This window comes from Trichoderma breve, assembly GCF_028502605.1.
Source record: "Trichoderma breve strain T069 chromosome 7 map unlocalized scaffold00007, whole genome shotgun sequence".
Taxonomy (NCBI): domain Eukaryota; kingdom Fungi; phylum Ascomycota; class Sordariomycetes; order Hypocreales; family Hypocreaceae; genus Trichoderma; species Trichoderma breve.
This window is the reverse complement of record NW_026611593.1, coordinates 141,443-155,603: the sequence shown is the minus strand read 5'-3', so window position 1 is coordinate 155,603 and position 14,161 is coordinate 141,443. Positions and strand designations below refer to the sequence as shown.

Genomic DNA, 14,161 nt, shown 5'->3' with positions numbered 1-14,161 from the left:
ATGTATCACTACCACATATAAAGATCATTATGATCGAGAAGAAACTACAATTCGCAACTGTGTAGCTAGCCAATACAATCAATCATTTCTCAATGGCTGACTTAGCAGAAAATTCGGTAGTAACTGAAAATGCTGTATACGTCCATATTCTTGATGGCGCCTAAGTAGAATTTGACTGGAAAGCCTTTTCCACAGCGATAGCCATATCCCCGAGAGTCTCATACACAGCTCCGAGACTCACTCTATCTTTCACAGCATCAAGGTCTCCCATACCCATACTCCCTCCTCCACGCGAAATCCAGACACCAGGTCTGAAGCCCATAGTAGCTGTCGGAATGTGGTCAAATGTTAGACTTTGTGCTGTGTGACAGATGCCGTCTCGATCGATACCGAAGTCTTGTTTAATATGGTCGATAAGATAGGTAAAATTTCTCGGGTCCGGCTTGTATGAGCCAATGTCTTCGGCGACGTATATAGCGTCAAAATTAACTCCTCTAAGAGGCCCAGAAAGTGTATTGGAGAAGGATACTTTGTCGACGTTGCTCAGTGCCACCAACTTATAGTACTTCCCAAGTGACTTCATAGCTTGAACGGTGTCCGGGAACGCCGGCCACGTTCCTATTGCGTCGCCAAATGCCTTTGCCTCTTCTTCGGTGGCTCGAACGCCGAGCTGATTGGCCAGTCTCTGGTAGACCATTGCTAGAATAGCGGAGTATTTCTCCTTGGGATGTTGCATTTCCAGCTCATGCTCATTGACAGAGTACTGCATTATCAGGTAAGTCTTGATTTCTCTGAGTGCTTTACTCCATAGCTCATGATCCTTCGGGATTCTTCCAAGCAATGGCGCCAGTTGATTGAAGATGCCAGCTTCCCAGTCAATGAGGGTCGCATAAATGTCAAACGATAACGCTTGATACGATGTCAAATCGAATGAGGACATGTTGAACGTTGACTCCCACAGTGATCTTTCGACTATTCTTTGACCGATCCCTTAAAGAGTAAAGGTTTAATCAATTCTGGGTCATACTGAAAGATATTAATACTGGAAATCCGATCGGTGAGCTCTCCGTAAATATGGAGGCGTAATGGAGCGAAGACCGATGTCTTATCTTGATAAAGGGGCGTTTCTGTTTAAAGAAGGCCTCTTATCGCCATGCCAAAGCAAGGCGTTTGAACTTTCAAGCTAGCCTTGATGTCATCTAATAGCGAAAGTGGAGAGCCACGACGAAGAGTGCATGAGCTCCACACCTGGCGATTGTCCAGGTTTGGGGCTTATCATCCTAACCATATTTAAGCAAGCCACCATTTCGGATGGAAGTCGACAACGAGCCTCGACTAGTTTATGAGATAGTCCGATCAAGGCCTAGAGCGCTATCGATTGGAAGCTACACCTTTTTCTGGTCTGCGGACTACATCTGTATACCTGTTGAAATGCATTGCCTAGCAAGGGTCGTCATGAATCTCCTATCAAGTACTTGAGATGTTAGTGATGAATCCCACCTTTGTCTGTATTGACGAAGGCCAATAAATGTAGCACATGTTGCTATCACACAGACAGTGTTGAGCTCTTCATCCTCTAAGGCTTTTGTTTTTTTCTTTTTGTTACTATACATCTTGAACAACTAGTTGACAATGTCTCGCGGCTTACCTACCACACAAATCGATGCCGAAGATGGGCTCGCACCCCCAGTATCATCCGATGGTTCGAGGGATAAGGAGAAAGTTCTGGATCAACGGCAATCGGCCGCATCATTCCAAGAACAAGAGAACAGTCCTACAGAACAACCTGAACAGCTCAAGAGGCACCTGCAAGGCCGCCATGTACAAATGATTGCTATTGGTATGTAAAGACTCTCGTTTAGAATTATATGAAATCTAGCCGAGAAGCTTACTGTTAATCTTAATACCTTCAGGTGGTGCTATTGGAGCTGGCCTTTTCGTGGGTGCCGGATCTGCCTTGTCAGTCGGAGGGCCAGCATCTCTGGTATGTTATATCAGCATACAACTCAGTGATTAACGTTCTATCTACTAAATAAGTCGCGTGAAGCTTATATCCTTTATTATTGTTGGCATCATGATGTATCTCATGATGCAAGCTTTGACTGAGCTGGCCGTTCTCTATCCCGTAAACGGCGCTTTTTACACTTATATAGTGCGTTTCATTGATCCATCGTGGTATGTAAGATTTGTTTCATTTTGCTCACTTCTTTTTGGTGGTTCATGACAAGCTGATCGAACTCAAGGGGCTTTGCAATAGGCGCAGAATATGCGTTTCAATGGCTTTGTCTTCTTCCATTTGAGATAACGGCGGCTGGAATCACGATTTCATTTTGGAGAGACGACATCAATATCGGTGTCTGGATTGCTGTGTTCCTTGTCACGGTGTCTCTGATACAATTGTTCGGAGTTCGTGGATATGGCGAAGGCTAGTCAAACAACTTTGAGACTTTCAGGCTAAAGCTAACTGAGAGCATGCAGCTGAGTTTGTCTTGAGCATGATCAAAATGGTAGCATGCATGGGCTTCATCATTCTCGGAATTATCAGTGAGTATTCTTTGAGAGCTCCCAAGGGGTCTAAAACAGGAAGAAAGCTGACGTTCGCCTGCCTTCAGTCAACTGTGGGGGTGTGCCAACCGACGACCGTGGCTATATCGGAGCTCGGTACTGGCATGACCCTGGCGCTTTCCGTAACGGCTTTAAAGGGTTCTGTTCAGTCTTTGTGACAGCCTCATTTGCCTTCGGTGGCACGGAGATGACCGGACTTGCCGCAGCGGAAACGGCAGATCCACAAAAGCAAATCCCCAAGGCAGCGAAACAAGTCTTCTTCCGCATTGCCTTCTTTTACGTCGTGAATCTCTTCATTTTGGGTCTCATCGTCCCAAGCGACAGCGATGTACTACTCGGTTCCAGTGGCGCAAACACCAAAGCATCGCCGTTTGTTCTCGCCATCGAATTAGCAGGAATCAAGGTTCTCCCTACGATTTTCAATGTTGTCATCACCATATCGGTTCTAAGCGTGGCAAATTCTGCCATGTATGCATCGACACGCACGTTTCAGGCCATGGCTATGTATAAAATGATGCCCAGCTCTTTCGGCTATGTAGATAGCCACGGCAGACCGGTCGTGACCATCGTCTTGCAAATTCTCTTTGGCTTGCTCGCTTTTATCAACGAGAAAACATCAAGCGGTGAAGTTTTATTCTCGTGGCTTTTGGCACTTACTGGCGTTTCATGGTACTTCATCTATGGGAGCATATGCGTTGCACACATTCGTTTTAGAAGTGCGTGGAAGTTCAACGGTCACACACCGAAAGAGTTACCTCACCAAGCAACATTTGGAGTGTGGGGAAGTTATGTTGGGGTTTTTCTGAACTTCATTTGCCTTTGTGCACAAATATATACAGCTCTATGGGTACGTTCAACCTCCCTTGATCTAATCATCTATGAACCTGCTAATGATTTGTAGCCTCCGAGCGGAGCGAGTCCCAACGCAAAAACATTCTTCAATGCGTGTCTTGCCCTGCTAGTCATTTTGGTTCTGTACATATTCTGGAAAGTTTACAGTTGGTTCAAGCACCCTGAGCACAGGCCCATGTACGTTAAGATCAAGGACATTGACGTGTATGAGGGGTTGCGAGATGGATGGAATGCTGGATCAGCTGTCGAAGAGACGCAGCAGAAGAAGGGTGCGGCAGGTTATCTAAAATCCTTGTATCACGCACTCTTCTGATGCATCACGGAGAAGTCTCACAGTTAGACGCTTACGACAAGTAATATGCAATGTATTTACTTTATTAGGTGTGCTGCATTACTACGATCAAGGTCGTAGGCAGTCCCACTCTAAGGCTAGAGACATCGAATCAACTAAATAGTGCCCTATATCTCAAAAATATGTCAAAGGATGAGTCAATATATATAGCTGCAAAGCTGGCCAATAGTAAACATGCTACCGACCAGAACTTTTCCACAAAGAGCAACCATTTTCTCCTGAGGTTAGCTTCTCAACCCAAAGCTACCAGGGATGCTGCTTAAAGGCAAAGTCATGCGACTGCTGTCATGTTAGTGGTTACTACTGGTGGCATCCATCAGTTTATCCCATTATATGGCTTTATTGGCCCTAGTTTGCTTCTTGAGAGCATGCCAGAACAGCCCTCACGTTCGAATGAAGGCACATCCACAAGTCAAGACTGTAGATTTAAGCGTTTGAAGAGTTTTTAAAAATGAACCCCATTGCTTATGACGGTCCATATTGACACAAAATGGTACGCCTAATCTGTTGAGAAAGTCCACACAAAGATCCATTAGCAGGTCCTCAACATGGCAGTGCAACATTGGGACAATCAACAATTAAAAATGCCATGTGCACTTCGTAAATGACAGGTACTTCAAATCTCTTTCAGACTAGTACTTGGGCTGATGGAATGCCTTCTCGGCTGAACAGCGGCTGACAGATATGTCTCGGAGACGATGTCAAGCACCGTGTGAAGGGGGAAACAGAGATGAGCTCAACTAGTGCCAGCGTGAATTCCTCTTAACATAAGGGCAAATACATGTTATACTGAGCCACAACGTTGTGCACCACATCTATTTTTGAGGTTATTACTCTCTATTCTTCGCAGAAAGATCTCTAACAGAATTGACATGTCGTTTTATTGTTCGAAACCGGACGCGACCCGCCTCCTCATCTCTTTCAGCTGAGCAACGATATAGGCTGAGCGAAGCCTATTTACTCGCATCAAATATAATCTTCTGCACTCTCATGTTGTTGAACTCATCATACCATTTGACTGCCTCGGACAGGGGTTTTGTATTTTCTGCCAGGAATCTGTCATGATCAGTTAGAGCATTTCCAAATCGCGTCCGAAGAATACTTACTCCAAGTCGTCCTGGTGGCGCTCGAGGCTTTCAAGCGCTTGAGGAAACAAACCTGAGAGGGGAATATATACGTTAGCCTAATTCTCGCATATTAAAACTGATCATCCCAACTTACTTCGTACTGGGCACCGACCCATATCTATACTGAGATTCTTGTGGAATGCTTGGTTCCCAGTCCATGGAATCGAACCCACGTGAACACCCACACTAGATATCTTTCCCCAGGGCCGTAGTAGACTGAAACACATTTCAAGGGCGTCACTGTGTCCCACGACTTCAATCGCAACGTCTGCTCCTCGCCCATCCGTCAATTCCATCACACGTGCCCGGAGACCATCCATGTCCGCGCGGTAGTCCCACGGCTCAGCACCCAATCTTTTAGCTTGTTCCAAGCGTGATCCAATGCTATCGATGGCGATGACATGTCTCGGCTTATAATCGAGTGCGGCAACCAAAGCGCACAATCCGACCGGGCCACAGCCAGCAACCAACACCACACTCTGGCGATGAACCTCTTCTTGCACCCCCCGAAAGGCATTATAAGCTGCAAAATATCCAGTCGGGTAGATGTCGGCCATTAACACCAGCAAGTGCTCTCGGATTTTTGCAGGTGCTTTCACAACACATCCATCGGCTAGGGGAACGCGGCAATACTGAGCTTGGCCACCATCCAGTCGAGGCGAGCCGAAGAGAAGATTCTTCTCACACCGCGAAGAATAGCCCTGCTTGCAGTAGAAACATTTGCCGCAGCTTATTGTAAAAGGCGTTATGACTTTATCTCCTGGCTTGAGAGTGGTCACCGCCGACCCAACTTCCACAACCTCTCCAGTAAATTCATGTCCCATGATGAAATCGGTGGTTTCAGTGGGAAGATCTCCACGGAACACGTGGAGCTCACTGTACCAATCATCTCGTTGCATCAGCCAAGGTCGCACATTCAGAGTTGGGGAGAGAGGGGGAAATACCTTCCGCAGAGCGCTGTATATCCGACCTTGACGATGATGTCTTCAGCATCTTCAATCTTAGGAATATGCCGCTGCTCCACCTTCACCTGTAGTTTTCCCTTGAAAACTACGGCCTGCATCATCTTTTTGAGTATATCTCAAAAGTTTTTCGTTCACTCAAATAGAAGTATTGTGTAGTATAAAGTAGGTCTTAAAGAGTGAACCTCACTTGTGTAACGAAAATCTTGATGACGTTAGGCTTGTGCCGAGTTGAATCAATTTATTCTGTCCAAATATTAAAAGAAGTAGCAACTTTCCTGTAAACTCTTAGGCACGGGGACACGAAATTCAATACATAGCCATTCTAACCTTATTCCGGCACACGATAACACGCAGGAGATTCGCTGATCCGACTTCGTTAGTAACTGCCTCAATCAAGATGTCTAAGACGTTAATATGTCGGGTCTAGCTTCCCTACTTCGTACCGCCTTCGTATGTGGAGAGTGGAGAACACCAAAACACACACTTCGTTCTCGATTACCCTACTTTGGTGGCTGGGGTGCGGGGGCGAGAACGAGCCATATCGCGTCCGAGTCGCTCGTCCTTCATGAAGCAGTCAATCCCGTAGAACTACATTGGAAGGGTGCAATTTGCTGTTTAACCTATCTTCCCACCTTATTCTCATCAACAAAACAAAAATGACTTCTACCGACGAGCTGCAAGGCAAACTTGCCTTGATTACGGGAGCATCTGGAGGGTAGGTTTCACCTAGCGAAACTGATTTTGAGTGTTGTGTACCAGTAAATGCTGATACCACTCATCTCTCTCAGAATTGGCAAAGCTTGTGCCGATGTTCTCTATCGCCAAGGTGTTCGTCTTGCTTTGACATATTCATCGTCAAAAGGCGATGTCAACCGTCTTGCCGAAGAGCTGAGCGAGATTGAGCTGGCACAGCATTTCGGCCGGCCAAAAGTTTCCATTCACCAAGTTGACATGGCTGTTTCTGAGCAAATTGGTCGAGTGTTTGAAGAAATCAAGACTGAACACGGGCAATTTCCGGATATCCTACTCTCTAATGCCGGTCATGGGAAGCGCATCCCGAATCTGGAAGATATCAGCCTCGATGAATTCGAGTATACCATCCGCGTGAATTTGACAGCATCATTCATACTGTGCAAGCTAGCGGTACCGCACATGAAGGCGAAAGGATGGGGCCGCATCATCTTGATGGGTAGCATTGCAGGTTACGGGGGAGGCATCAATGGTTGCCACTATGCCGCTTCTAAGGCCGGATTGATGGGCATGGTGAAAAATCTGGCTCTCAAACACGCTCAAGATGGTATCACTATCAACGACGTTGCCCCTGCAATGATTGGCGGTACTCGTATGATTCCTGATGCCCAATTTGTTGAGGGCACTCCCGGCGACGTGCGGAACATTCCTGTTGGACGACTCGGCAGGCCGGAGGAGGTCGCTAATGTAGTTATAATGCTATGCAAAACTGGATACATGACGGGCCAAAGCATACTACTTAGCGGAGGACTAAAATAATCCCCAATTGGATACATTCATACTTTTTCCTTTTAGTTCTCATTGAAAGCAATCTCAATCCCCCGTGTCATAGCGCAACCTGTTTATGAATATCTGGATGCAAAGATACAGTAAAGAGTCGTTGAGAATAAGTCTCTATTGCATAACAATTCTATATTAAAATAAATCTGTAACTGCTCCATGGCTCGCATCGCCGACAAGGGCAGCATATTTGGCCAGTGTCCCCCGACTGACCGGGGACTTTGGTGGCTTCCAGTTCGCCCTCCTTTCAGCCAACTCTTCATCACTAACGTCAAAGTTGATAGTATTATGGACTGCATCAATAGTGATAATATCACCGTCCTCGACAAGTGCGATAGGACCTCCAACTGCAGCCTCTGGGCAAACGTGGCCGACAATAAACCCATGAGAAGCGCCACTGTATCTGCCGTCGGTGACCAGAGCAATGTTCGTGAGCTCAGCCCCCTTAATGGCCCCAGACGCCTTCAATTGCTCAGGCATGCCCGGTCCACCCTTTGGTCCCTCATATCTCACAATCAGCACTAAATTCTCGTCATGAGGGATTTTGCCTCTCTCCAAAGCAAGATTCAGATGCCGCTCCTTGTCAAAGCACATCGCCTTGCCTTGGAATACCAGCCCCTCCTTGCCAGTAATCTTTGCCACCGCTCCTTGAGGTGCAATGTTACCCCTGAGGATCTGCAAGTGACCGGTTGGCTTGATAGGGTTGCTGAGTGGCCGAATAATAACCTGATCAGGAGGAAGAGATGGCCAATCCTGGACATTTTCTGCTAAAGTCTTCCCCGTGATGGTGGGAATGTCGCCGTCCAGGAGCCCTGCTGCAATCAACAGCTTGTGAACACTCGGAACTCCACCAATCTCGTATAAATCGGCCATGAGATACTTGCCGCTCGGAGCAAGGTCGGCAATGAATGGGATCTTATTTGAAACTCGCTGAAAGTCATCCAACGTCAGCTGCACATCCGCAGTTGCAGCCATCGCCAGTAAGTGCAAGACAGCATTCGTACTCCCACCTAATGCCATAGTCATAACAAGAGCGTTTTCGAAAGATCGTTTTGTTAGAAGCTGCCGGGGAGTGATATCTTTCTCCAGGCAGATTTGAATTGCATCAGCAACCCTAGTGCATTCCCGCATTTTAGTTGGAGATGCCGCAGGCGTTGAGCTCGAACCAGGTAGAGTAAACCCCATAGACTCAATAGCAGTGGCCATCGTATTCGCCGTATACATTCCACCGCAGGCCCCTGCACCTGGGCAGGCATGCGCCTCAAGGTCTTCAATAATATCCTCCTTGGACTTGCTTGTGTCTCCACCATCCTCAGGCTGCTTTAGGGTGCCATAATGGTATGCCCCAAAGGCTTCAAAACATGTGCTGATATTTACCGGCCTGCGCAATGTATTCGAGTAGCCTTTGGCAATTGTTCCGCCAAATATCATAATCGACGGTCGGTTGTGTCTAGTCATCCCGATAATGGATCCCGGCATATTCTTGTCGCATCCAGGAATAGCGATGCAAGCATCGTGGCATTGGGCGCATGTCACAGTCTCAATGGAGTCTGCAATGATCTCTCGCGACTGGAGTGAGAATCGCATCCCTGAAATATATTTTTAGCTCATTGTGACCAAGTATCCCACGCGCGCGGTAAATACTCACCCTGGTGACCCATGGTGATGGCATCACTGACGCCGATCGTGTTATACTGCCAGCCCAGGAATCCTTTTTCGACGACAGCTCTTTTAACTTCTTTACCCAAATCTAGCAGAGTCATATTGCATGGATTGCCTTCCCACCACACACTGGCAATACCGACATGTGGCGCAGTATCCATGTGCTCTTTATCTGGCACACCAGCAGCATAGAGCATCGCCTGATCAACCATCATCAGTAATCTACTGCAAGAAGTTCAATTGTCAACCATCATACCTTAGCTCCTGGAAAATCATAATTCTTAGTGAGCAACCTTGAATATCGATTTAACACCGGTTTGCCGTCTGGGTGTGTTTCTTCATCTCCTGCACGGTAAAATTCGAGGTAACCAGTTTTGAGAGAGTTGCCGTCTGCCATCGCTGCCAATTGTGCCCAACGTCTTCGTCTCAATTGAACTCTGCTTTCTTTAGTTGAAAGATTCTAATCTCTTCCTTATCAATTGTCAACAGTGCATTCACTCAGTAGACATATGGCTCGCGGACTGATACTCATTATGATTACAAGCAATCTTAAGAGACTGGTGGGGTTCCGTTTACGCTAAACAACGGCCTTTTGGTAACGGTGCAGGTAATTCTGGTAGTTCATAACGAGCTATTATGGAGATACAAGAGGGGTTGGATACTAAGCCCTACACTACAAAATAAACACACGGGGTTTTCTCTTCTTTCTTATATGGGAATCCCACGACGAATAGGTACAGCGCCAATGGAACCACCCCTCTCAAGCCATTTCTCTTTCAACAGAGACGCAATCAAGCATCGTCAAACGTAATTTTCTTACATCTCCTTAGCGTAGTAACTTCTCTCTCCCAATGACTCTCACAGTGGAATATCATCCAGGATGCACCAATGATGGTGGGGACGTGGGGAAAAAAATGACATGCTTCTCTTACAGTCTCATTGTCAGACAAGTGGTTGGCTATGAACAGCAGATGTCTGTTGCAGATATCTATAAAGACCTTCCTAGCCTGTCATGCTCTCAAGAAGATTTTACGGCTCAAACATTCCCCTGGGAACCTGGAGCAATTAACATTTTGAGAAGTTTTGTTCTTTCTTTGAAACTATGGCTCACGCTGATCTTGTTGATCAAGCCATTAGCCGGGTATGTCAGCTTGCTTCTCATAGTAGGACTAGGCTGATAGGATTCTCGTGTCAATAGCTCAAGGACGAGCCACTCTTCACTGGCCTTGCGTTCATCGATGGTCAATGGATAGAAAAGAAGAACACATTTGAAGTCATTGAGCCTGCAACGGAGAAGATTCTCGGACATGTTGCCAATTGTGATCTTGCGGATTTCCAACGCGCTATTGAATCTGCATATGATGCGCAGAGAGCCTTCTTTCGGAGTTCGACTGCTCATAGTAGGGGTAGCTTATTGCGCCGTTGGTTTGAGCTGATTACTGCCAACAAGGATATTTGTGAATATCACCTTAAGCGCTTAATTCGGCATCGCTAATGCAGTTACAGTGGCGACAATTCTCAGTCTTGAAAATGGTAAACCCATTGCAGAGTCTCTTGGAGAGGTTATGTTTGCAGCGTCATTCGTGTCATGGTTTGCCGATGAAGCCCCCCGAGTTTATGGAACAACAATCCCGTCCCAACAGGCCAACACGAATGTTTGGACGGTCAAAGAGCCAGTCGGGGTCTGTGGTATCATCACACCTTGGAATTTCCCAGCGGCCATGATCACACGTAAAATTGCACCAGCTTTAGCCGTTGGCTGTTCTGTTGTTATCAAGCCACCCAGCGAAACGCCGTTCACATGCCTTGCATTGACCAAGCTCGCGCTTGAGGCCGGCTTTCCCCGAGCCGCCATCCAGGTGTGTCCAACAAAGGATCGGCAAGCAGCCACAGAGTTGGCAACAAATCCGCTTGTGAGTAAGATTAGCTTTACCGGCTCGACCGGTGTTGGGAAGATGCTAGCAAAGCTCGCGGCCGGCACCCTGAAGAGAGTCAGCCTTGAGCTTGGCGGAAATGCACCATTTATTGTCTTTGATGATGCCAATATCGATGCTGCTGTTGATGGGGCAATCTTCTCCAAATTTCGTGGTTCGGGACAGACTTGTATCTGGTAAGGGTTATTTGCGAGCCTCGTCTTCTTCATCCTATTAACTCTTGTTTTCCCACAGTGCCAATCGCATCCTCGTCCAAAATACCGTTGTCAGAGAGTTCACACAAAAGCTTGTGCAGAAGGTGGCATCCTTGAAACTTGGCGTGGGATTGGACTCCGCAAGTACCCAAGGTCCGCTGGTGAACCGAAGTGCCGTCGCCAAAGTCCAATCGCATATTGAAGATGCTGTATCAAAAGGTGCAGTAGTAGAGACTGGAGGAAGTGCTACTGACGGTACAGGATTCTTCTTCCAGCCGACTGTGATATCTAGAGTCACTGAAGATATGAAGGTTGCTTCAGAAGAGACATTTGGTCCACTTGCCCCCATTTTTAGCTTCGAGACCGAGCAAGATGCTGTTCGCTTGGCCAACCACACCGAATTCGGCCTGGCAGGCTACTTTTTCTCCCGAGATGTCAATCGTGTCATGAGAGTGGCCTCAGAGCTACAGGTCGGAATGATTGGCGTAAACACTGGGAAGATTTCGGGGTGTGAGACACCATTTGGTGGAGTGAAGGAAAGTGGTTATGGGAGAGAAGGAAGCCTTCATGGGATTGATGAGTACATTACCATTAAGGCAATTACTCTAGGAAACCTGCACTTATAGCGTAACGTTACCTCAGCTTCTACTTCATGACTCGGTTCTTGTTGTATCATAATGAGATACAAGAGAAAGAATTCTAGATCGTTCCGTTCATCGTATAGGTCCCTCGAATTCATGGACTACTTGATCATATCGAGTCGTGTTGACTACGCATGACTTCATCGTGATTGGATGGGGCTGACAGGGGTTGACTACAGACTATTGATTACCCTGTAGGAATTTGCTGCAATAGTGAAAGTGAAAGTTACGGTAAAATATACCATAATAATTTACGTAACGCAAGTCTATGATATCATTATTACTCTGAGATTCAGCTTACATGAAGAAATAATTCTTTTTTTAAAAAAAAAAAAAAACATAAAAGAGAAAAAAAAAAACCAATCAAATCTTACATGGAAATAAGTTTATTACCTTAATTTCCCTACTTTGCCACATTCACTGTGAATACCTTTATACAGTCTCCTAATTACGCAAAGAAAGTCTCCCCCTTTCTCCCAAATAAATATTATCAAAATACATAATCGATGACTCTTAAACGTGGGCAGCTCAAGTGGCGTTTCTGCATATGCTCCTTCGGCCCTCCCACCCATCATCGTGGTGGCTTATCTCTTGGAACAGGGGTGTTTGCCTTTAGCGCGCTGGAACCTCTTTGCTCCGTTTGCCGCTTTTGGTGGCTTGAGTGGCTTTGGTGGCGTTTTGGTGGCTTGACAGGGGTTTCTTTGATGTTATCCCTGCGATGCCTCCTGAGCCCATCTCCCCATCTCCAGCGAATCACGTCGTCAAATTATGCCCGAAAGCCCACTCCGATCAGGCGGATCCCTGCCGCTGATTTCCCCGGTGGCGTTCTTGGCCGGGTCGTTTTTAGCCCGAAAGAAGGATCAGAGTAGGATCAGTTTTCCACGTTTCCCCTGCCTCCCGGTCTCCTGTCATGGCTCTGGTCCGCCAACAACTCCGCACAAAACACGCGCTAGAACAGCTCGTCATTGCCACTGTCATTTGCAGCGTGCGGCACATGGTCCGAGCAACTCTATTCGCTTCCGCTTTGCGCGGCTTGTGGACTAGCGGCGCTGTGAGATGATTAGCTAAAATAACGCCGGCATGTCAAATCGTATCTAATCCCTCACGACGCCACCAGAACGACATCTGCCAGGTTATTCCAGCAGATATTCGGCGATTTACTAATATGTTTAGCGATCGTAAGGTGCCAACGCAGGCTACAAGGTACAGATGCATGTAGACGCAGACACACGCACGGGGAAAAAATGTGCGACAAGATACGTCAAGCGGTCTCTGAGATTAGGCTGCCGTCCGAATAGGTATGGGCCCTGACGATCAAGACGGTGGCGTCCTATCGGTGATTTTGGTGTGGATGTTTTTTTTTCAACGTACTGTTGCTCAAGCAATCTCTGTCTCTTGCCTCTCTTCTTCTCCCTCTATCTAGTCGTCTCTTTAAAGGGGCTCCAAACGGGGTACGGATATTCAACTACAATACTAAGTACAAAGACATGGCTTGAACATCTATATAATAGCCAATACTCGTATATACACATGCAAAACTCCCTTTCTGTTGTATAAGTATATCAACACTTTGTACATTAATAGATTCAAGGTTATTACATCGGTTAGCGTGTGAGATGGTAATACTCTGCCACACACACCATCTTGATTTCTCCCATGCAATCACCTCCACGCCTATGAATTAGCAGTATCAGCATTCCCTGTCTCACAATATTTTACTAGTGTCCCCAAGCTACACCCGGAGCAAGCTATGCCGTCTCACTTTCGGGATGTTCTCCTATCACCGCTATCTCACTCCCTTCCAATGCAGGAAGCACGATTCAGCACCAAAAGTACCTCTGATCTTCCCACCTAGCTGCATATCTTAGGTACATACACAAAGCCGTATTACCTTGTCGGTGAATAGAACAAGCCGGCACCACACTTATGTTGGCGCTTATTCATAGAATATTCTATACCCGCTAGTTTCACTTTGGATAGCCAACCGTTCGGGCATTGCGAAGTCCGAACAGCTGGTCACCAAGGGTGGAACCAACGGGTACATGCATACATATATACTAGGTACCTTAGCTACTGGGTAGATACGGATACCGACCCTAATTCGGGCAGCCGCTTGCTTAGGGCTTGGGGGCGAATCTAGACGCTACTAATCTCGATCAAAGAGCTCGAGGCGATGTACGTCCAGGTGCCATATCGAGCTCATAACAAGAGCTACTCGTGATGAATCACCCCTACTATTGAAATCTTGTCTATGGAGACACCAACAGTGAGTATCTATTACAACCAGTGCAGGTAACCTAGCTTCTATAACGGTCAAACCGCAGAACAACCCAAAAGAA

At 46.7% G+C, this 14,161-nt stretch overlaps 6 protein-coding genes across 6 annotated transcripts; 3 read left to right on the top strand and 3 right to left on the bottom strand.

The window, feature by feature from the left end:
* Nucleotides 1-160: 160 nt before the first annotated feature.
* On the bottom strand, nt 161-940 carry T069G_10215 (uncharacterized protein; the record flags this gene model as incomplete). Its single annotated transcript, XM_056177425.1, has 1 exon — nt 161-940. One exon carries the CDS (start codon nt 938-940, stop codon nt 161-163), a length of 780 nt encoding a protein of 259 aa, XP_056023715.1.
* A 692-nt stretch (nt 941-1,632) lies between these two features.
* On the top strand, nt 1,633-4,063 carry T069G_10214 (amino acid permease domain-containing protein; the record flags this gene model as incomplete). The annotated part of the gene is made up of 8 exons (XM_056177424.1): nt 1,633-1,840; nt 1,914-1,984; nt 2,048-2,175; nt 2,244-2,425; nt 2,479-2,544; nt 2,613-3,412; nt 3,467-3,686; nt 4,035-4,063. The coding sequence occupies 8 exons, from the start codon at nt 1,633-1,635 to the stop codon at nt 4,061-4,063; spliced, it is 1,704 nt and encodes a 567-aa protein (XP_056023714.1).
* A 659-nt stretch (nt 4,064-4,722) lies between these two features.
* On the bottom strand, nt 4,723-5,962 carry T069G_10213 (alcohol dehydrogenase groES-like domain-containing protein; the record flags this gene model as incomplete). The annotated part of the gene is made up of 4 exons (XM_056177423.1): nt 4,723-4,825; nt 4,876-4,927; nt 4,991-5,772; nt 5,841-5,962. 4 exons carry the CDS (start codon nt 5,960-5,962, stop codon nt 4,723-4,725), a joined length of 1,059 nt encoding a protein of 352 aa, XP_056023713.1.
* Nucleotides 5,963-6,517: 555 nt separating this feature from the next.
* On the top strand, nt 6,518-7,370 carry T069G_10212 (enoyl-(Acyl carrier protein) reductase domain-containing protein; the record flags this gene model as incomplete). The annotated part of the gene is made up of 2 exons (XM_056177422.1): nt 6,518-6,576; nt 6,650-7,370. The coding sequence occupies 2 exons, from the start codon at nt 6,518-6,520 to the stop codon at nt 7,368-7,370; spliced, it is 780 nt and encodes a 259-aa protein (XP_056023712.1).
* Nucleotides 7,371-7,526: 156 nt separating this feature from the next.
* Nucleotides 7,527-9,450, bottom strand: T069G_10211 (dehydratase family domain-containing protein; the record flags this gene model as incomplete). The annotated part of the gene is made up of 3 exons (XM_056177421.1): nt 7,527-8,980; nt 9,040-9,253; nt 9,310-9,450. The coding sequence occupies 3 exons, from the start codon at nt 9,448-9,450 to the stop codon at nt 7,527-7,529; spliced, it is 1,809 nt and encodes a 602-aa protein (XP_056023711.1).
* Nucleotides 9,451-10,155: 705 nt separating this feature from the next.
* T069G_10210 (aldehyde dehydrogenase family domain-containing protein) lies at nt 10,156-11,807 on the top strand (the record flags this gene model as incomplete). Its single annotated transcript, XM_056177420.1, has 4 exons — nt 10,156-10,194; nt 10,252-10,510; nt 10,560-11,163; nt 11,222-11,807. The coding sequence occupies 4 exons, from the start codon at nt 10,156-10,158 to the stop codon at nt 11,805-11,807; spliced, it is 1,488 nt and encodes a 495-aa protein (XP_056023710.1).
* Nucleotides 11,808-14,161: the final 2,354 nt, after the last annotated feature.